This window comes from Poecilia latipinna, unplaced genomic scaffold (genome assembly GCF_001443285.1).
Source record: "Poecilia latipinna isolate Pla-1442-1.1 unplaced genomic scaffold, P_latipinna-1.0 Scaffold2223, whole genome shotgun sequence".
In the NCBI taxonomy this organism is placed as follows: domain Eukaryota; kingdom Metazoa; phylum Chordata; class Actinopteri; order Cyprinodontiformes; family Poeciliidae; genus Poecilia; species Poecilia latipinna.
In genome coordinates this window covers 1-22,769 of record NW_015114839.1, presented here as the reverse complement: position 1 = coordinate 22,769, position 22,769 = coordinate 1, and the positions used below count along the sequence as shown (strand labels likewise).

At 44.5% G+C, this 22,769-nt stretch overlaps 1 protein-coding gene across 1 annotated transcript; it reads right to left on the bottom strand.

The window, feature by feature from the left end:
• Nucleotides 1-414: 414 nt before the first annotated feature.
• On the bottom strand, nucleotides 415-16,674 carry kat6a (K(lysine) acetyltransferase 6A; the record flags this gene model as incomplete). The annotated part of the gene is made up of 15 exons (XM_015018051.1): nucleotides 415-4,476; nucleotides 4,594-4,855; nucleotides 5,844-6,512; nucleotides 6,588-6,789; nucleotides 7,584-7,815; nucleotides 7,900-7,993; nucleotides 8,951-9,112; nucleotides 9,205-9,346; nucleotides 9,515-9,630; nucleotides 10,488-10,600; nucleotides 11,000-11,316; nucleotides 12,424-12,538; nucleotides 13,429-13,510; nucleotides 14,589-14,704; nucleotides 16,545-16,674. Coding segments are annotated over 15 exons (6,060 nt in total), but the record flags the coding sequence as incomplete, so codon positions are not given.
• Nucleotides 16,675-22,769: the final 6,095 nt, after the last annotated feature.

Below are 22,769 nucleotides of genomic sequence, written 5' to 3'. Positions count from 1 at the left end.
TTTGTCGACTCTGCTTCCCCCAAGCTGCTAAAAAGAACAAGAACTGACGCTGTACACCGTCGGTCAGTGGAGTGTGGACAAAAAGAAGGAGCTGAATGTTGGACGTTCCTGAGCCAGCCGCCGATTGGCGACGGCCAGTCAGCGTGTGTGGATGTTACATATATATACGTGTGTAAGGGAAGTACCAGAATATTTACATCTAAAATTGTTTCCAAGTGGCAGCAAACTGGAAAATAATGCTACTTGTTTCTTTTATGGATATATCATCAATAAGACAGTAACACGCTCGTCTCCTCTGTCTTTGCCGTGTTTTTTGGTACAACACTGTCCATCTGGGAAGACGGGGACTCCGGAAAACAGCTCGGACGCCGCCTCAGATGCCCGAGCCTTCCGCTTTTTTTTTTTTTTTTTTTAAATTGTTTTGCAGGAACCGTCGTCTGACCCGAGCTGCCTCGGAGAGACGCTCGACCTTTTCAGGGAGGCCGAGCGGGTGGGTGTGTCACCGTTTCAGAATGCCACACATATAAAGACAAAAGCATATAAGAGGTCGGACTGCACACGAGTATTCCAAAAAAACGAACAGGAAAAAAACAAAAACGACAAGAAAAATAATATTTAACATTATGTTTAACAAAACAGTCCACCTACAAGCTTTCATGGTCTTTTTTTTTAGATAAGGCTTCCTATATCAATTAAAAGATTGTGTGCATGGTTGGATATACTCAGTTAACCATTTTTTAAATCTCATTCGAAGTCTGTTGGAGGAAGGAATTCCTGTATTGTCTCTCTGGGTCATTCATGGTTATTTTTTTTTTTGTTTTGCTTTTGTATTTTTGGTCGTTCTTGACCTCCCGCTGCAGGGGCCGGGGGACACTGTACCCATTTTGGCTCTTTGAACGTCCGGGGGCCCTTGATTCAGCCCTGCGGTACGCGTCCCGAATCCCCGAACACAGCCAGCTGAAGGGAGAACCAAGCCCCAAAAAATTAAAAAACCTGGACAAAAACGACTGCGCAGAGGAACAGGAAATCCAAGCACATTCCGCCTCCGATCAACCCAGCCCCACCCCCTACGCTGCCAGCAGAGGCGCCGGACCAGGCGGAGGGGAGCGAGGGGCATTTTAAAAACACAATGAGCGTCAACTCTGGTCCCGCATCTCCGTCGCCCTGCTCATCTGCTCATGTACGGCGACTGTTTCGGGACGCCGGCGTAACTGTGGTGGGAAGGGCCCGTGTACATCATGTTGCTATGGTGATTGGGCTGCATAGGCTGCTGGGGGTAACCCTGCCCTCCCATCATGCCCATCTGCATCTGCATGGGGTACTGCGCTGGCTGGTTCATGTAGGGGGGGTTGCTGTGGTAACCGCTGTTCATCATACTCTGCGGCATTCTGTAACCGGCCGACATGGCGTTCAGGGGCGTCATGTTCATGGAGTTGTACGGCGCCGGCGTGGGCATGAGGTTGGGCATCATGCCGCGCTGTACCGTCAGCGTCCGGGTGGTGCCCTGCATGGCCGAGCTGCGGCCGTAGAGCTGCTGCTGGTGCGAGGCCGGCGCCAGCTGCTGCGTGGCTTTGGAGCGGATGGAGATGTGGCCTTTGACCGTGGCCATCTGCCCCTGCAGCCGGTGCGACTGCGGAGGCCCCAGGCTGATGTTGGTGGCCGGCATGTTGCACTGCAGCTGCAGCGAGCCCAGGTTCATGGAACCGGAGCTGAGGTTGGCCGGTGAGGTCATGGTGGGCTGGCCCTGAGGAAGGGCGTGGGGCGAGGGAGCCAGGCCTGGGTTGGACAGGGAGACGCTGGTGGCGTACGACGTGACAGAGGCGGAATGCGAGTAGGGCATGGCGTGTGGGTCCATGATAGTGTTGGTGAGCTGCTGGAGCTTCGCCAGGCTGAACGTGGCCGTGGACTGGGGGTAGCTCCCTGTGCCAAAGTCCTGGCTCATCCGCTCGTAGATGGCACGGCCTCCTCCTCCGCCCCCTCCGCTTTCTGGGATCTCCATGATCATGGGTGTGGAGGCGAAACCGTTGCCCATGCTGCACTGGGACAATGCCTGTTGCTGTGGTGGCGGCGGCGCTGAAGGTTGGGATTGAGGATTGGGGGTTTGCTGCGGCTGCTGAGGCGGTTGCTGGGGAACCTTTTTCTGCGACTGAGGTTGCTGCTGCTGCTGGTTGGTGCTGGGGGGCCTCTCGATCACCCCACAGCTTTGAGGGGACTTGATACCGCAGCTGGGGGTGTTGGAAGGAGGCGGGGGTGGCGGAGGCTGCGGCACGGCGTTACTAGCTCCTGGTCCAGTTTGCTGGATGAGGCTACAGCTGCCCATTCCCAACTGGGACCCCCCAGTGGCAGTGGAGGGCGTGAGGCTGGGAGTTTGCACAAAGGAGCAACTGTTGGACTGCGAAGACGAGGACGATGGAGTGGCAGAGGTGGAGGAGGAGGAAGAAGATGATGATGATGACGAAGCTGCAGAGGGTCCTGCCACGACAGCACCTGACATCGCCCCTCCGTTACCCCCATTTCCTGTTCCGTTGCCCCCTCCGCCGCCCATAGTGGAGTCGTAGCTGCTGGGGTTGTCGTAATTCTCTGTCGTGCTCTCGATGCTGCCCAGGTCGCTGAAGCCGCTGTCCACAACCTGCTGCGAGTGGTCCGACACCGACGGCACGTCCATCATCGGAGAAGTCTCCATGTTCTGCTGGGATGGGGCGGATAGTGAGCTCGGGTGTTCTGGAGTGATTTGGGTGTAGCCGCTGCCGGTGCTGCTGCTATTGCCTGTGGATCCGGCAGGGCCCGGCGTACCGCCCCTCTGTCCAGCTGGTGTGGTCTCCACGACGCCTGAGGACAACCCTGGGCTGTTGACCGAGCGGACAGACTGGTTGGGCAAAGGAGGCACTGGAGGGTTTGGGAGTGGGCTGCTATGTTGTGAAGCTCCGCACTCCTCCACCAGAGGCAGACCCTCCTCTTCGTTCTCCCCTGCGTGGCTGTAACTCTGCAGGGTCCGGCAGGCAGCGAGCGTCTCCTCGCAGTCTTGGTAAGCGCCATGGTGCGGCTGCGGCTCGGCCTCTTCCTCCTGGGCCTCTCCTTGCGTCAGCGACTGCACAGCCTGCATCGTCTCCAGGTCCAGCTCGTTGGAGTGCTGATGCTGGTGGTGCGGATGGTGTTGGCCCAACTCCTCCTTATAGTCGGAGTGCTGGTGTGGGTGGGAGTGTGTGTGTTGGGGTTCCATCAACAGCGTGACGTCTTTGTCGTCCGGGTGTAGCGTCTCCAGCTGCATGTTCTCAGAAGGGACGGCCATGGCAGTGACCGTCTCCACGGCTGCAGCCGCTGCGGCCGACTCCTCTTGCTCCCTGCGCCGCCTCTCCTCCTGCACGGGGTCGGTGGAAGGAGGTGGAGACTTGACTTCCTGCACCTCCTTCTCAGCCTCCTCCTCCTCCTCCTCGTCTTCCTCCTGCTTGCTGACATAGCTTGGCACCACGCTGTTGTCCATGTCTAAAAAAGCCTCGCCACCTTGGGGTTCTTCTTTGACCGGAGGAGAGTTTGGCCGAGAGGTGGGCTCGTCCTCGTCCTCTTCATCCTCCTCGTCTTCTTCGTCATCAGAATCTGGTCTTTTTCTCGACTTGCAGCTGTTGCTCTTGTCTTCTAAATGTCCGTCACCTTCGTCATCCGCGTCGTGCTCTTCGCTCCGCCTGCTGCCAGAACCCGGTGTGACGGCTGCTCGCCTGGTGACGCTGCTGCCTCCACTGCCCATGCTGCCACTTTCCTCTTCTTCCCTGTCTTCGTTGTCGTCATCGTCCTCCCCGTCAGCTACCTCTGCGTCGTGGGGTTGGGAATGTGGGGCCCGTGGCCCTGACGCTGACGAGGAAGACGAGGGGGACAGTAGGGGACGGGATGGTGGACGGCTGGGCTTGTCTTCCACCCATGCGGTTTCAGTGTCCTCGTCCTCGTCTTCTTCATCCTCTTCGTCCGGCTCGGAGGTGGGTGGAGGCTTGGGGGCGGGCTGCGGTGGCTGGTGGATGGAGCGGTTCTTTGGCGGCCTCCCTCGCCTTTTGGGTACTTTTTGTTCGGTAGGTTTAGGGAAATAGTCGTCGTCGTCCGAGTCTTTTTGTTTGTCAGTTTCGCCAAGTCGCAAACTTGCGGTAGTGTGATCCTCTCCCTGGAGCAGCTGGGAGTCTTTGTCCAGCCGCTGTCTTTCCTTCTCCTGCTTCTCAGCCTCCTCCCGTTGATGGTACCAGCCCCGCGGCTTGCGGCCAGGCTTCATTTTGATTTTAGGGGTGTGCAAATCTCCACTTTGGATCTGGCCGCCTTCTTGGTTAGGCCCACCACCGGGGGGTTTCCCAGGATCGCATTTCGCCCACTGCGGCTTGCGGCTCTTTCCTTTTGGCCAGCCCTTCTTCTTCTTGACAGGGACCTCGGGGTTGACCATTGGTAACTCTGATGGCCTTGCTGCCAGAGCGGATATGGGTTTCAGCATAGGTGTTAGTTCTGGAAAAGCAAGAACAAAAGCAAGAAATCCATATGAAAACCCTACAACAGTGTATGTAGAGGTATCTATACTAAACTCCTCACGTCTTTCATAAAATACAAAAACAATTTATTTACCATCTTCCTCTGAATCAGAGAGGTTGGAGTGGCGAGCTCTCTTGGGTGTTGGCTCAGACAATCTCAGAGCAGATCTCGCTGGGGGGTAGCGACGCAGTGGGTGGCCCAGGGACATTTCCTCTACAAGTCTGGGCATAGGCCTCTCAGAGTCTGAGTCTACAAAGGGCTCATCCAACACCTCCGTCGTCTCAGAAATGGTCTCCGTCACCACGCTGCTCTGTGGGTGACTGCTCCGACGAAAACGAGGCCTCTTTAGGGGCTTCTAGGAAGGAACAATGCAATTTATTTAGAGATGACAATCTCTGTCTAAAGTCGGAACTAAAGTTTGTAGGGGATTAACATTGGAGATGCACCAGTCAGGATTTGTGGAGTTCTGATCTTCAGGTTTGCTGTTGTTTTTTAGATAGTGGTTGATTCCGAATTTTCTTTAAGATCTATGATTTAATAAGCCTACATGCAAAAAAGATTCAAACTATTTTATTTTCTTGCTTTCCTGCCAGAAAGTAACTAATTATAGGCAACTTAGTGCCATGTGTGAAAGAGCAGTCGGTCTAAGATCTGATTTTACTATTTTATAAAGAGTTAAAAATGATTGAAAAGTGCACATTTTAGGATGCTTTTACACCCAGACAATCTAGAACTTCTTTTCACTTCAATGCCTTCTGCTTAAGCAGTTTGGATTCCAGATATTAGAAACATTCATTTTTTATATCAAGAATTGACTTATAGTTTAAAAATCCTTTCTGGATATTAAATGTTAAAATGCCATAGTCGTACTGAAAACAGATGTTGTGTGAAGCAGTACAATGTTCTGCTATGTTCACACAGATCACATATGTTTAGGGTCGTCACTTCTGTCTCTTTGAATTGCTGCACTGCGAGGTGATAAAACCGGCCCAAATGAACTCTGGTCCATCTGGAGCAGAGCAAACCAATCTGGTAAGAAAGCAGATTTAAGTTGGCTTTGTTACATTAACCAACACTTCGGTTAGTGCGAAGTAGTGACGATGTCATCCCCTCAAAGCATGGAAGTTTGCTTGATTTGGAAATGTTAACACTCTTTGTAATCTCAACGGACTCCATTTGCCTTCCTGTTATCTAGCCAAAGTATTGCTCTCTCCTATGCCGAATGAATTGCATACATTTCTTTTGGATAGCTTCTTTTATTTGCTGGTGAGATTGGATTTTTGACTTTCTGAGTGGCCTTCCTGGTGCATCTCTAATTCTGACAGCTTCAGCCAGTCCCTTACCTTGCATTTGAGCCCTATTACTGGCTTGGTGAGGATGGGCGGGGAGCATCCCCTCTCCTCGTCGTCATCTTCGTCGTCATCCTCCTCCTCGTCGTCGCTGCTCTCACTGAAGCAGCTCTTGTCGATGGATGCCGCTTCGTTTAACCTGGACAGGACCGACTGCGTCAGCCCCTCCCCAGTCCCGTCTGGAAGCCTAGGCTTCGGGCCCCTCTTCTTTCTCGGCGGCCGCCCTCTTCGCGCCGTGGGGGTTATGGAAGGGTGCCTCGCCAAGTCCAGAGAGTGAAAAGCTGAGGAGTCTCCTTGTCTATCCATGGAGAAAAGGGACGGTGGGCTGCATGAAGAGCCGGCCGTCCGGCTCTCCCCCAGAATCTCATCATCTTCATCGTCCTCGTCTTCCATGGGGCGGATCTTGGGTGGCCGTCCGACGCGCGTGCTGTTCTTTATCTTGCCCCAGGGGCAGTTTTTGGGTGGACGACCCCGCGGCCGACGCTCACCGTTCGTCGGCAGAGGAGGGTGCGCCGGGTCTGGAAGAGTCAGCGGGCCGTGGACGGACGGGGAAGCTGGGGTGCTTTGGTTGATGGGAAACCCCAGGAAGCCCTTCGTTTCTTCATCCTCCACTCTCTGCTGCATCTGCCAGGGTGTTGTTGGAACCTTGTGGCTTGGTTTCATCTGCTCAGATCATAGAAATATATCAAAAATGTATCAAAGTAAGTCAAATAAACCCATCAAATTCGTGTTGCCTACCCCCTTATGAATGCCATCGTCTGGTCCTTCATCGTCCTCCTCTTCATCCTCCTCCTCTCCATCCGTTTCCGAGACGACGGTGTTTGTGACAATGACCGGCGTCCAGCGGAGACACTCTGGGTCAACTTCCAGCTGTCGCGGCCGAGCCTTGAGGCGAGCCATGTGGTTGGTCACCACCTTTTCCCTTCGCACCAACACAAGCCTGCAAAAAAAATAAAGGAGCGTTTCAGTTGTTTCAACTTAAACAGTACTAGACTAACTTGAAATGTTTCTCTTTTTTTAAACAGAGACTTAAATGTACCAAGTCACAAATTTGTTTGATAACTGCACCAGTACAGCCTTTATCTACTCCAGCAGCTTCACAAGTTTGGTAAAACATCAAAAAACAGCTTTAATCTGTTCGGTCAGTGCAATAAGGAGCAGAACAGCCAATGTAAAATAAATAACGAAACTGGAACTAACAAACACAAAAGGTTGACTAACTTTGTCAAAAATGTAACAAATAAACTGCAACAAACCTTCTTTCAAATGGTTCAGAAAATGGAATCTGGATTCTAATGCGATCTAGAATTTCTTTCAGCATCAGGACCAATACAGATGTTAATATCGGATCGGTGCATCTCTACACTTTAGAGATACACCAACATGAAAATTTGGGGCAATATAAGTATTTGCAATTAATACTGCTGTTATGGCTGACGAGAAATATATTTCATTACCGTTTCAACACGTTTGGGGGAAAAAATGACCAGAAACAGGCTGCAACGAGATAAATATAAATATCGGTCGTTGAATTGGCTCGGTTTTCTTTATTGGAACCGATACCGCCATCTTAAAAAGTGATTAATATCAGCCAACGTTAGCGCCGATATATCGTGCGTCCCTGCTTTACTTCTATGCACGATCACGACGTGCGACAACTTGCAGAAACCTGAGCAGAGCCCTGAACCGCTCCGGACGTGTGAAGCCGTGCGGCATTAAGCCGTCGCTCCTGACCTGTCTCCTCGCTGCTCCAGCATGTTGAGGCTGTGCAGGGTGGTGGTGATGTCCTGCGGGCAAATGCCCGTCTTCTTGCTGAGCTGCCGTATGGTGAGCTGCCGGTCACGGACCTCGTGGAGACACTCCAGCACCACGCTGCGCCAGTACGCCATGTAGGACAGCCGGCCCAGGTCCGACAGAGGCTTTTCCGGGGAGCCGGGTTGCCCTTCCCGTTTTGACAGCAGGTAGCCTAGAAAGAAATGGAAACGGTTTTATGCATTGTAAGACGACAGGTGACGTTTTCAGGCATTTTGGGGTGGACGGGCGTCCTTACTAAAGTCGATGAGAAAGCGTCCATAGCCCTTGCGCTGGTATTGTGGAAGAATCATGATGCATGATACGTTGTATTTCTGTTGACAGTGCTTCTCCTGCAGAAGAACAGAATGAAAAATATTAGCAAGTTTTTTTCTTTGAGTGAATAGACATCAGGGTTTTTATTCTGTTTTCATTCTTGCAGAGGGAAAAAAGTTGATGGATGATCCTTCAATGCAGGATTGTAGGGTGTGCCTGCAGCGTTTGTTTATTTCATTTAATACAGTTAGATTTTTACTGCACGTGCAGAAGTATTCACTCCCTCTGAAGTCATGTCACAACCGCACACTTCTGTTTATTTTAAGACCATTTTATGGGCTAGATAAGGTAATGCATAATTGTAAGAAATGTTTTTCCCCCCCAGATATTTGAGAAGTATGGCTTCCATCTGACCGGTCCATTCTAGATCAACAACAGGATGTTACAGGTACAACTCAAATCTTCTGCAGTGTGAGAGCCGTAGATGTCCCATAACTTTTTGGGGGAAAGAAATTATACAATGACTGTACAAATTTATATAAATATCTACTTCAGGAAATCTGTCATATTAAAAAAATAAATAACCTCTCTTTACGATTTAAAATGAAACTAAATTTAGCAAAAAGAGGATGGGTAGTTTTTTTCCTGTGAGATGGAAAAAGTAATGCTTTTATGTGTAAAAGCACATCAATTCCAACATAATGAAAAGACAAACAGATCAAAATGAATATTACTGGAACTTTCAGTGCAAATATTATAAGAACAATATTAAAAACTGTTTAAAATTTGTTGTTAAATCTAGATTTAAAACATTAGTTGCTTCTTTTAATTCCTTTAGCCAGAGTTATTAATAGCCATTGTTTAAGGCCCAATGAGCCACTTGTGGCTAAACTTCTACAACAACTTCTAGAATAAAAACTGAAGTTTGTGGCTTAAAGGAAATATGAAAAGGTTGTTTGCGCACTGGTTCCAGTTTAAAGGTATTTATCTCAGGAAAACAGAGCTTCCAGGGAGACATTCCGAGTCTTGCGTACCTTGGAGAAGTAGCCGACTAGATGGCAACCTTTGTTGTCGTTCTGTGTGAGGACGTAGAAAAGGAAGGGCTCCACGTCGTAGTAAAGGGTCTTGTGGTCCAGGAACAGCTTGGCCAGCAGACACAGGTTTTGACAGTAGATTGTGCTCACGTTTCCATCAACCTGTGGCGGGACAAGAGGGGAAGATGCCAAAGATTAGGACTTTTGGTCTTGTCTTTTGACACCCGGTTGCGTTCCCTGAACACATTACTCACCTCAAAAACAGAAACCTCGTCCTTCCTGTAGATCTCGTTGGCCGGAGGATGGAACCAGCTGCACTTCTTCATGTGCTGGTAGAGGATGCTGCGGCTCTTCATGTAGCGCAGGCAGAACTCACACAGGTACAGCTTGGGGAGCCTACGAAGACGGACGAGAAGATGGTTAAACGTGGAACAAGTCCATTCAGAGTACAGACGACAGCAAGCGTGGCGCTTTAGAAAACGAAACGATTGAAGGCAACAGCTATGAGCACCGACTGCAAGTCATGTACATTTTGTGCTAATGCTTTTCGTCGCGTTAGCTTACCTGCTGTACTCCTGCGGGTACGGAGACGAGTACCAGGTCTGGATTTCAAACTTGCCAAATTCAATGACTGACGGACAGCGCATCTGTGGGTCTGGTGGACCAGTCACGCCGACTTTCTGTTTGGGTGAACGACAGACGAGGAAATGGATCACAAACAGCTCATCATCGACAAGATACCAACAGCGGTTACCAAATAAAGAGAATTACGTTAGATACTTCCAACTTCAGATAGATGTTTAAGGAGGAATGGATTATTGCTTAAAATTAGCTCTTTCTCAGAACTAATGTTTAAGATTGGCACTGTTGCATTAGCTGAATTAAGTTTTCAGATAGCTGTGCCACGGCTGTCCGATTGTCTGATAGACATATTTTACTGGGACATTCCTAAAAGGACACATATTACCTGCATGCAGAATCACACATGCAGGTTGAAGATGCCCAGAGGGAACAGGCCTTGTCCTAACTCTACCCTGTGGCTTTAATCCATGAAATCTTTACAGACCAGTGTGACGAGCCCTGCCCACAGTTTATGACAATCATCAAGTCTTTTCCACTGCTACTCATCCAGATTAATCACACTTTTTACAGTGAAATAACTGCTCAGTCAGCACCAAACACTTCAGCGCCCAGTGAGGCTATTCCAGTCAGGATCCAAGTTTTATTAAGGCCTCTGCGAAGCCAGCCAAACACCCACCGTCTCAGGTTTACTGTGACACATAAACCGGGGACATAAAGGAGCAAAATTTATGCTTCGTCTCTTTATCTACCGTCTAACCCGTCAAGGCACTGACAGTAAAGTTTATGAGCCAAACTGACAGGTGGGAGTGGACGCGTATACACACAAGGAGAAAGAAGAAGAAAAGAGGACAACAACCTAGCGTAATCAGCGTGTAGCACAGCATTTTGTTCTAGTTTGACCTTCTGCGTGTTGTGCATTCGCGTCTTCCCCTCTGAGATAGTAAGGCATGCGTACCTGAAGCGCCAGCTCCTGAATATGTTTGAACAGTTCAATGTCTTTTTCTGTCAGGTTCTCGTGTCCGGGCAGTTTGTCTTCGTCCTCCCGCCAGTCGCTGCCGTCCTGATTGTCTGCAAACCAAAAGAATGAGCTGACATGAATGCAAATCCGATGACACTAGAGAGCTACCAACATTCACCATGAAGGCGAACGAATACACGAAGCTCTTGATGGTACGACAACTGAAGTGGTTAATGTTCTTGGTGAAAACTTTAGCATTTCCTCTACTCTGCAGTTTTGCACTTCAAACTTCAAATTTACTTTAATTCATTAGAAATAACTTCACAAAAACTGCAGATGTTTTTTCTTTTTTTTTTTTAATCATTGCCCTAAAACGATTGAGACAAATTCGAAATCAGTAACAAATAGAGAACGGTGCAACGTCTCCAAAAGAGAGATGTAAAGTTTTACGCATTTAATTCAAAGTACAGCATTGATGTCTTCGACGGCAACAACAGACTCATCCTTACCACCCCCGTCATCTCCTTCTCCTTTCCGCCCCGCCTTCTTCCGAATTCGGCACTGCTGCGAGTAGTCCACCACCTCCTGCCGCGCCTTGCGGCCCGCCGGCGATGGCGTGAAGAACTTGGTGAGGGCGTCGATGAGGCCCTTGGTCTTGCTGTTGAAGTGCAGGCTGCTGTTGGACTGCTCGTCGTCCCCGCGCATCGAAAAAAGTAGCCGGTCGTCGCCGGGATAACCTTCGCAAGAGGAGCTGGAGGAAGAGTTGGCCGAGGTGGAGCGCTTCCTCCGACCTCGGCCTCCCAGCTTCTTGAAGGGTCGCCCTGGTCTGTGGGAAGAGAGGACGGCAGGTTAGTCTGACTGAAGGAGAATAATCACTCTTAGCATGTGTCGTAGCTGTTAGCTTTCGGTAGCACATACGGTAATTTGGAAAAGCATCTGGGGAACTTTTAATTACATCCATAAACTTTAAAGTAACTTATTGGGACTTGCTACATTACAGCTTAGTCCACTTTAATCGAAGTCCGCCTAAAAGCCTCTCTTCTCGGTTCGGTTGAAGTGAACTCTGGTGCGGTTTGAACGCATATGTGAACGCCAAGCAGAGCGGAGAACGCACCAAAAGCAGGAAGCAGACTGTAGCGCAGGGCATTCTGGGTAAAAATAAAATAAAAAAAACAAACAAACAAATGTGAGAATCTAGCTCCAGAGGGAGAAGTGGCTCATGGTGTTTTGCCAAAGACGAAAGAGAAATCCTGCAACCGCTAAAATTTGACACCACTCCAGTTTTTTGTTTACAGTTTTGTGGCAAAGGAACGCTCAGTGTCTTCTTTGGAGGCTTTTGTGTCATTTCCTTCACTGGTTCTTGATGTAGCGCCACCACAGGCGAGGAGGGGAACAGCTTACTCAAACAGTTTGGTCCGTTTGACAGTGAAGTGTGAAAGAGAACCAGCTGAAAATGAAACAAATGTTGCCATTTTTCAATCAAACTGAGTCTGGTACTTAGAAGCTGAAATTTTTCGCCTATTCTTTGAAAAACAGCTCAAATTGGATCCGACTCGATGGAGTGTTTCTGTGAATATCAAGATTCTTAGTTGGATTCTGATCTGAACTTTGACTAGGCCTTTCAAACATGCTCTAACCTATTTCTTTCTTGATGTTGGTCTATGGTTATTGGCTCACATTGTTTTCTTTCCAGGATCAATTGGATTTCATTCAGTGTTATTAAATTAAAGGTGGCTTCGTAAAGCATGCATCACTAAGTTTTATTTATAAATATTTTTTCAACATTGAATTTTTCTTCTACTTACAGGAACGGGCTTCTGTTATGTTAAATTCCTGAAACAAACTGATTAAATGAAACAGTTTCAATATAATTAAACATGAAAATCCTGGTGGGTTTGTCCACCATACCTTGCGGCCAGTTTCCCCTCAGTACCTGTTCTTGGGCCGCCCCAGCGGCGCGTTGTATCGCCGTTTGATCTGCGCCGCCTTTTCATGCAGAAGCGTCTTTCCCTTATTCCTGGGTTGGCAGATTTGACAAATCCACATGCCTGAGAAAGAGAAAAGCAAAAAGAAACGACTGATTGCAGCTGGAACTCAGGAGATGGTTTTAACCTCCATTAACCTTCAACATTTCTCTTTTCCCCATCTAATTTCATTGTCCCTTTTCGTGCTCATATTCCGGTCAGCATTGTTTCGCTCTTCTTAAAAGGAAGAGAGACTAACTGGTAATTTAGGGCGCTGAATGTTTATAGCTAATTAAAATAGAAACAGAATAAACTGGAAATGACTCCTCAGAGCTTTTACGGGTGTTTTTTTTTTTTTTCCTCTCTCTTTACAAGAATTTTGTTAATTCCTCAATTTTCTCAAGCTCACCACAGGATGACGAAGCTGCATTTGAGTTAATTGCAAGCATGAGACCTAAACATAAAAATGATGAACGGTGACGTTTCCAGCTGGTTTGGGTCACCACTTTAAAAACTTTACACAGCAATTATGAATTTGACACTATTACATGGGTTACGGGATTAATCAATGTTAAAATGTTGCTTTGGCAGTGTGATGAAGCCATGAATGCATCTGATTCTGGGACTAAAATCGGACAAAGAAGCCAGTTTGTTATTGATCAGCCACTCAACCACCAAAACAAATACAGAAAAAATAGAACAACATTCGTTCCTCTTATTAAATATCTCAAAACTAAATCCCTCCATTTCTGGTGTAAAAATCTCAGCATGGACAAAAATCAGACAAAGGTTCGATCCTTGGATGGAAATAATCTAATAATTCTTCATTTTCTGTTGAATTCAAAGCAGCTCTCTCTATCAAATGGTCTGGAGAACATTATTTTTGTATGGGAACATAAAAGAAGGAGAAGAAGAAGAAGAAGCACGTCAGACCTTAAACTGGATCACCTGATCGCTGCATGTTTATCATTTACCTTTGGGCATCCGTGTGAGAGGCGGATCGCAGCACTCCATGTGGAAGCCCCGGTCACAAGAATCACAGAACAACATGTTATCCTGCAGAGACAAAAAGACAAATATCAACACGTTGGATGACGCTGGATGATAAACCGATTTGATCAAATGTTTGGTTTTTGAAGTCTACATTTTTGGAAAACCTGGATTTAAATTTTCATTTTTTTTAACCAATGCACTTCTTGGCACATAAGGCCTACTGTCTTCTTTGCCAAGTGTGTTTTAAAGTTTCAGGTCAACTCTGATTAGGGCCAGGCTGTGACCATTAATTTTTAATTATGAGAATAAAGTCATAATATTCCAATTATAAAGTTGTAATAATAAAAGAAGGAATTAGTAATTTTACAGGAACCCCAATATGAAAAGTAACAAAAATTAAAATTAGGAATGTTGAGCATCTTGTGAAGTTATACTAATAGTTGATACATTTACTGAATCTTTTAACACATCAGTATCAAATTATCATCCGTAGCAGAACGTTGAAACGAGTCTGCACAAACTCAGCTTTGTTCTGGTAATTTCAAAGTTTTGGTTTTTTTGGTAAAATTGCCTCTTTTTCTGACAGTATGACTGTAATCCTGTAAATAAACAAACATTTTTGAAGCCTTGAACTAATAGTCCATCACACATCTCACAGAAGAGCTGACAGGAATAAAATACACTTTTGAGAATATTTTCTGTCATTTCTTGTTTTAGAAAATAAAGTGAGGACATAACTAAATAAATAAATAAATAAAATCGATTGAATCATTCTGGTATGATCTGGTATTTCTGAGCCATATCGCCCAGACTGAGCTACATAGATCTCCTTTTACTACTAGATCTTTGCTCATAAAGTCAGTCTGGTTCCACCTTTAGAGCTAAACTCTACACGGTAGTGGAGCTCATTAATTCTGCTACCCTGATATGTAAAAAAGTTGTGAATTTGGTCGCACGCTTTGAGACGATCAGATAAATTATTTCATCAAACGTCGCCCCTCTTCGCACGACGGAGCAGAGTAACGAGAGGAATCGCTCGGCGCCGTAGATCCGTCTATCTGACGCTGAGAACGAAGAGGAGTGCGCTGAGGGGATGCCGCCTGTCTGGCTGCCAGTCGGCCATGTTTGTTCCTCCACTCACCGCATTCTTCCCCTGATCCTGACAGCTGCTGCAGGTCTTGCATTCGATGCACTGCCACCACAAAGCTTTGACTCGTGCCGTGAGCTCTGGGGAAAACTTGAGGCAGGACGGGTGGCCTGTAGGAAAACACACACACACACGCACACACACACACACACACACACACACACACACACACACACACACACACACACACACACACACACACAGACAGAAACAACATCACACACTGATTTCTGGCTGCTGTGACTGACAGCTCTTGACACAGATGCATGATTGTAAAAAAATAAAATAAAATAAATAAAAGATGAAGGGGAGCGGGACAACTTTGGGATTTGAAAGCCGTCGGAGGATCAAAATCGGCTGCAAAGTTAGTGATCAGACATGAACAACAATCTGTCAGAGCTGAGGGAGCAGAGGATCTTTTTTAGATCATGTAAGTCTAAACGAGTGAAACTAGATTGATTTGCTTCAGATAAACGTGAGAATCCTGCTTTATCGACACTAACCGCAGAAGCAGAAGATAAAGAAAACAATGGCTAAAAAAATAAATTAAGAAATAGCGCAACAGGAAACTCATTCCTGCTGCGGGAAACGGATGGTTCAACTAGAAAACTGATGGAAAGGTAGCTGAAGTTCATGCAATTAACAGTACTGTTAGCGACATATTAAAATATTAAAGCCCTCGGAGGCTTGTGATTGGCCGACTGCAATTAGAGGTGGAGATTACTGAAGCCGTCAGGGAAAAGCTGAGAGCAGCTCTACTGACAGCTGAGAAGCAAAATATATAAAGATGTGGAAAGATTCATTTAACACTCCTGATAAAAGGTGTGTACACAGCATTAGAGTCAATTAATCTGCATCACCTCACTGGAGAATAAAGAGCAGCTTTTATGTCTCTACATTCTTTAACTGAAGGAAATAAACTTCACTGTTAGGACAGAACTGTTTAAAAACTGAAAGGTTTTATGGAAGCAGACAGATTTTGAGTCCGGTCAGCCAAATTCATACTCTGTTGAATGATGAACCTTTTTCAGCTGCGCATTTTTACTTTACTGCTTTTTCTGGGGCTTACAGATCCTAGGAGGGGAAGCAGTCCCACAGCATCACACCTCCTACACCTGGCTGAACAGAGGGCAGGCGGTGCTTTTCTACAAACATATCCCCTTTGTTTCAAACTAGAGCTATAAAGAAAGGTTATTTCAGCAATCGATTATTCTGACGATTAATCAGATAAAAAATAAAAATTGCATGTCCTATAGATTATTTTATTTAACCATGTAAGCATTTTTAAGCACTATTAGAAATACTTGCAAATAAAGAAATACTTCAACAGATTTTTTTTTTAAATTAAAAAATAAACATTTTATTCAGTAAAATGCAATAGCATAGCATTTATTGAATTTGAATTAGGTGAAAATAAAACATCCCAAATGAGGAGTTTTGGCTGAAACATGTTTACAGACAAAGGCGTTTTATCTTAAATGCAAAATGTGTATTTTGTACAGTTCTGTTGCAATTATGGTTCTGAGTCTGTTGTTTTTTCAGCAAATAGCCTTTTTTTTGAGTCAGTTAACGATTAATCGATTACTAAATTAGTTGACAAACGTTTCACTAATCGATTAATCAGATTGATCGTTTCAGTCCTACATCAAATCCACCTGGGAAGTCTGTTGCTGAGACCAACATTAGTTGCACTGCTGACCTGATAACTTTTAAACATGGTTAAAAGTTTTCCCCCCCACTGAACAACTGTTTCCATGTGACATTATGCACGTCTTAACCAGAGATCCTTACACATCCGTCTCGAGTTGTGCTGTGTAGTCCATCTTCAGAAAGCAACCCAGGGTCCATACATACTTCAGCTCATAATGGGTTTAAAAACTTTTATCTGACTAAAATATTTGACAACCTTTACTTCCAACGTTAAAATCAGGAGTTTGAACCAGCACTCACCGCTGTTGCCGCAGTCGGCGCAGGAGATGAGCTCCTCCGGCTTCTTGTCGCGGTTCTGCTCCTTGGTCCCCAGACAGAAGCTGCAGATGGGGATGGGCTCCGCCACGGGCTGCAGGAAGGACACAACCGTCTGTCAAATTAACGGCTTCAAACGAAAACAACGTCGAGGCCTCGCGTCCCGCCACGGTCAACGAGCGCCGCCGCGTATATTAGCGCGCTAACGGCGGGCTGAAAATCACACGGACGCCGCAGAGCATGTGTCTGTGTGTGAGCAGCTAGTTCAGAGTGATGAGGAGTTTGAGAGCTGCCGTGATGACAGGGATTGTATTATTTATGTGGCGCCGCCATGTGTCAGAGTCTCTGCTAATCACAGGACGGTGGTTATGTGCCCTTGACCGACGCCGTTAGCTGAAGTGGTTTAGGTGGGTGTTTCTGACCGCAGAGTGTCTGCAGCTGGGGAGGCTCAATGAGGAAACTTTAAAATGTACAACCAAGCACAAAACAAAGAAGAAAAAAACATAATGATGTATGACCAGTGATGGTGGAAGGAACTGCAGGTGTATCTTTACCTCAGCATAGAGGATCGTCAAAAGAGCACTGGCACGGCTGGTGTGTGTTCAGCTTAATGTGATGCAGGAATGTAACCAGTTTGGTGCAATCAACTGAACTTTAGGTTTATATATGTTATAAAAACAGAATCCACACTGATCTACTAAAATGTTGTTCAACTTTGACTGTGGTGACAGTCATGTTTTATTGGCCCTCGCTTATGTTTAGCAATGTTTCCCTCAGAAAACTTGCTGAGGGAAACCTTGGTAGGGAGCCCGGTGGCTGGGTGCTAGGGCTCAACTCCCGTCAACTTTAAATTGTTTACAGTTGACAGGAAATTTGAAAATATCACTTGATATTATGTGTTATTGAAAGATTGGAAGATTTATACCTGAACACCAACTATGAAGTCTTAAAAAATGCAAACATTTTAAAAAGAGCCTGGTGGTCCGCCAGGCTTGTAATGCACTGAGGAGAAAACCGTGTTTATTATGTTTCTCATCCAGTTTTATTTCAACGTATTTTAGCGCTGCATAATAATTTTTAGAACTGCAACTCGCGATTGTTTTAGTTATTGATTAAACGATTATTCTGATGGTTAATTGTACAAAAAGTTGGCACAGATTTTTCATTCAAGCCTGTTTTATACAATATTAGAAATGCATAAAAGATCAAATTAAACTATTGCATTCTTTTTTTTTTTTATCAGAAAATGAACATTTTATTGCCAAAAGTGCAATGGCAGCATTGTTTTAGTGATAATTTGTAGCAAAGAGTGTAGCTAAAAAAATAACTTCAACTTGTGAAAAGCTTGTCAATACAGAGGAGGGCTGATCAATTGACTATATTATGGTTTAACCAATTCATAATTGGATAGTTTTACATAATCTGAACAGGGTGAAGCTGGAATTATGCAACTCGAGGAGGTTTTGAGTAGAACATATTTACAGACAAAGACTTGTTTTTAATCTTAAATGCGTCTATTTTTGTAGTTTTGGCTTAATTACTGCACTGAGTGTGTTGTTCTTCCAGCGAAATGGTCATTTTTAGAATCGATTACCAAATTAGTCGACAATTATTTCAATAATTGATGCATCATGATTAATCAAATTAATCATATCAGCAGTAATAAAAAAGGCAATAATTTTAGTGATAATTTAATTAGTGAAACAAATGATCACCAATCACACAGTAAGAAGAAAGGCAAGAAGTCTGGATGAAGTTGTGTGGCGATTGGAATCAGTAGATTTTCAGCTCGACTGCCCTCCAATCGATCTGAAAATCTAAAACCTGATGCAAACAATGAGTCATGTGCAGATTAGCTGTTGCTGAGGAACAACAGCTAGAAGTTAGCAATGTTCAAATCAAGTCAGAAGAAGCACAGAAAGAGAACAAGCTAGTTGGGATAGTAGACTCGTCAACTTTGGAGTCGTTCAGTCCTGATTTTTAAATGGTAACATAATGGAAGAACGTTCCAGAGTCTTGGAGCCTCTTAAGAAGCCTCTGTCCAGAATGAGGAACCATCAGCGGACCTGCTGCAGATGTATGGATGCTACGGTCCTCTGATGTAAGCCGGTGTCTACCCACAAAGAAATTCAGGTGTGACAGATATAAAGGTTCACACAAACAGTTATTACAGCTTCTAAAGAAAAATCAGACTGAGCTGGAAATTAGACATAATATTCAGATTTCTGCATTTTCAGAGCCTAAATGTGAGCAGATTGTTGAACCGAACTTCAAACACAAGCATAATACTCTGCAATGTAACACGATTACTTGCTGTTTTCAGTAAACTGCAAGTGAAGATCTGCATTTAATCCAATACGCTCCATGTGTGCAGACCTCAAAAACAAAGACTCTTTATGAGCAGAAAGTGTCATGGGGGGGAAGGGGAAAAACTATTTCCAAAGTTTAAAATAAACCCCAGGAGAAAATAATCATAAAAAAGAAGAGAGAGTTGATAAATTCCTGTCCAGCTTGACAGTGAGCATCCGTGTCAGAGAAGCAATAAAGATGGAGACTTGGAAAAGAGACACAGCTCTACGGGTAAGATGGGGAACATTGTGTTTAAAAAAAAGAAAAATAGAAGAAAGTAAGCAAGTCTAGGACCAGCTGGTTTTCTAAGGCTCAGCTTTGTAGCCGCGCGGCAGAGAGAGAAAAGGCCTGGTGAAAACAAGTTGCATGACATCTGGGCCGGTGCTTGCTAACAGCCGTGTGGGGGAAAAGCTAGAAACAAAGGGAAGGAAACGTCTTCAACAATCTGGCGAGGCTGAAGTGAAGCTTTTTGATCGCTTCGCTTTTATGTTGGTCCGATTCCCACAGTTTGAGTGCAAACATCTCACGCTGGAGGGAGGCGCTTCTGTTCCAACAAAAGCAAAACGATTCAGACTGTAAAAAGCTAATAAAAAAATACACCAGAGTCCCAAAAACTCCTGCAGCTTCAAAAACCACTACGATTACGGTAGAAATTATAAAATGGAGCTGTTTTTAGTAAGTATTTTTGTAATCAGCCTTCTTAAGTCACTTTTAAAACACTTAAAGTTAACACAAAGCCTAAACTGCATAGAACTATTCAAAAATCAGAAACACTTTCCATATTTGCTATTAAACAAAATTCTTCTGAGGCTGTGACAAACAGCTGCTAATGCCTTTGCTCAGACTCCTTTATGAGGCTTATGAAACCAAGACACCAAGCGTGTTGTTATCTCACACAGTTTCAGTCGTCATCTGCAACAGGAAATGGAGACGGCAGTAAAAGCTCGGCTGGATTTACATAAAAGAAAGTTTATTTTAAATTGAACTCCATAAAAGATCAAAATTGCTGCCATTTGACATGCAAAAAAAATCTTTCAGATTACATAAACAATACCTTACCAGGTACTTCTCTCACTTCAGGATGACACAGGGACAGCCTCTATAAGACCAGTTTTAACTGAGGTTGCACATATGTGCTTTACAGGATTTTTTGCCCACACAATACATTTAATTTTTTTTCAGATACATAATGTCGTTTTGCAAATTAATTAACACAAAGCTTTAGCCTCTTATAGCCGCCGGAGAGAAATTTGACGTGTGAATCAAACATAAACCGGAGGTGCGCTTTTAATACATTGTTTTGTGCGATAAGAGCTAATCGGTGTTGAAAACAGAGAGGTGGAAGGTTTTGGGGCTTCATCTAACGATTATTTTTGTAATAGATTATTCTATGGCAACTTTTTTAAATGCAATTAATGAATTAATCTGGCTGCTTAGATTAATCGATTAACTCAATTAGTCATTGATTAATCTGATAATTTAACCATCAAATTGATTAATCGAATTTAAAAAATTGGCATGTTCTGCATATTTTTCATTTAATGTCTTAAGTTTTTTGAACTATGTAAAAATACACTAAAAGAAATACATTAATTAAAAAATTTAAAATTTTATTGTCTAGAATGCAATGACAGCTTTCCTTTATAGAATCTGAACTAAAACTGCCAGTCGAGGAGTTTTAGGTAGAAGATATTTACAGACAAAGGTGATTTTATCTTAAATGCAAAATATAATCACATTTTGTGCAGTTTTGGCTTAATTACTGCTCTGAAAGTGTAATTTTTTAAAAATCTGTGTAGTCTAGTTAAAGATTAATCGACTACTAAATTAGTTGACTGTTACTTCAATAATCAATTAATCACGATTAATCGTTTCAGCTCTAGAGGGTTTACAGATCAAAGCGGAGGTTTTTAACGTTACTGTTAAAATGTTGCCTAAATCTGACTCCGGAGTGAACTGAGCAAAGAACAACAACAAAACTGACGTCTCACGCGGTACTCTGGTGTGGGAAACACGAGAGAAAAATAGATTTAGTTTTGTAAAGTGTCCAACACAAAAATGCATTCATGTAATTTTATTTGATCCATCTCTGTGAAGAAGTGCGGGAGCGTTGGGTTACAGTAATCTGCATCGGGGGCAGATTACTGCCACAGCTGCTGTCCATCTTGCTAATGACCAGCACCTCCCGCCGGTGCACAGCTTTGGCAAACGACGGCAGAACGTGCCGTCAAAGTCACATCGAATTCGTTTTGGTTGTTCCCGTCGGAACCGCATTCAGAAAGATTGGACACGAGTCGGATTCTGGACAACACATGGACGTGACTCAAAATAAAAATAAATAAGCATCAGTTTTGGGAGTTCACGTTCATTCTAGCACGTCTGTCCTGGTAACTAGCCTCAAAATAAAACTAAAAATTCAGATTTGATCCACATTTGCCTGCAGTGTGAACACAGCCTTAGTGACTCTGCAGACCGAAAAACGAATAAATTGGTATAAGTTATAATTTAAATCAGCAGGTCAGGCTTTTTAAAGATTAGTGATCCTCTAGAAAATTGCCATCGATGCCCCACTACTGCAAATATATTCACAACCATCAATAAACTATCTGATCCAGCTTCTCTTGATGGAGATGTCTTTCCTTTCTTCCAGTTTATTTCGACTTCCATTTATTGTCAGTCCATCTAACTACTGTGAATTTTTACATTTGCAAAGTTAAGAGATATTTTATGTTTATTTTACAGCTGCACATTTACCAGCACTGTAATATCACTGTACACAACATAAGACAACCTACTTGGCCTGTACTAAGCGTGAGTTTGACAGACGACTCGTTATCCGGGGCTGGAAAACATGCCTGAAAAACATATTGCAATATAAGCGTTTCATTTCAATCGATGGATAATTATTTATTCGTTTTTTGTGTTAAATATCGGAAATTCTGCCGATTTTTAACATTCCTGTTTTATCCACAGTTTTCACTCAACATAGTTGTTTTTATTTTTAAGCAGCTATGAGGCACTGTGCTGCAAGATACTGAACGAGTTGTTGCTAGGTAACCAATGAGCGAGTTAGCTGATGCCACCTAGCCGTGACAGGTTGAGAGGCTAAAGCCTTTCCTCTGCCTACATCCCCAGAATGCTGTGCGGTTCTAGCTCGGAGTTCAGTGAAATTATTGAAAATCCTATCAGACGCATTATCTATTGATACTGATCACGTGCCTATTGCGATATATATTATTTATTTACTGTCCAGCCCTATCTGGGGTCTATGTTTGCTATAAACCCAAAGCAGAAAGACGTCAACATTGTTTACTTTTTATTGCAAGAATAAAGAAGTAAAATTATCACAGTCACCAGTATTATTACCCATTTTCATCATCGCTCAGCCCTACTGTACATGGGTTTCGATGTCGTTGCAAAGCAGCAGGCTTTAGAGTCAAAGGTGATTTAAACAGAAGTAAAGTTCTCCAAAAAACCTCAAAATGTCAAAACATGAAGAAATCAAATTAACCAAAACTACATAATTCTGTACAACGCACAGATTCTGTTGTAAAAAACAAACAATGGATTAATACCTGTGAAACTCATTAAGTCTTAAGATAGCCTTTGTCCAAACAGTGCAGCAGCAAAGAAGCAGGTAGGCACGTTGTTTTGGCTGGGAAGAGACAGGGACAAGAACTTGATTTATTAGGTTCATTTCCTTCTGACTCAGGCTCCCTGCAACACACACACACACACACACACCACCCCCCGTTACACCTAATGCAGCACAGCACCTGAGAAACACAGACAGGGACGTGGTGAAAGGAGGAAGAGGTAAACATACAGCGGAGGAGGAAGGAGGAGGATAAGAAGCAGCTT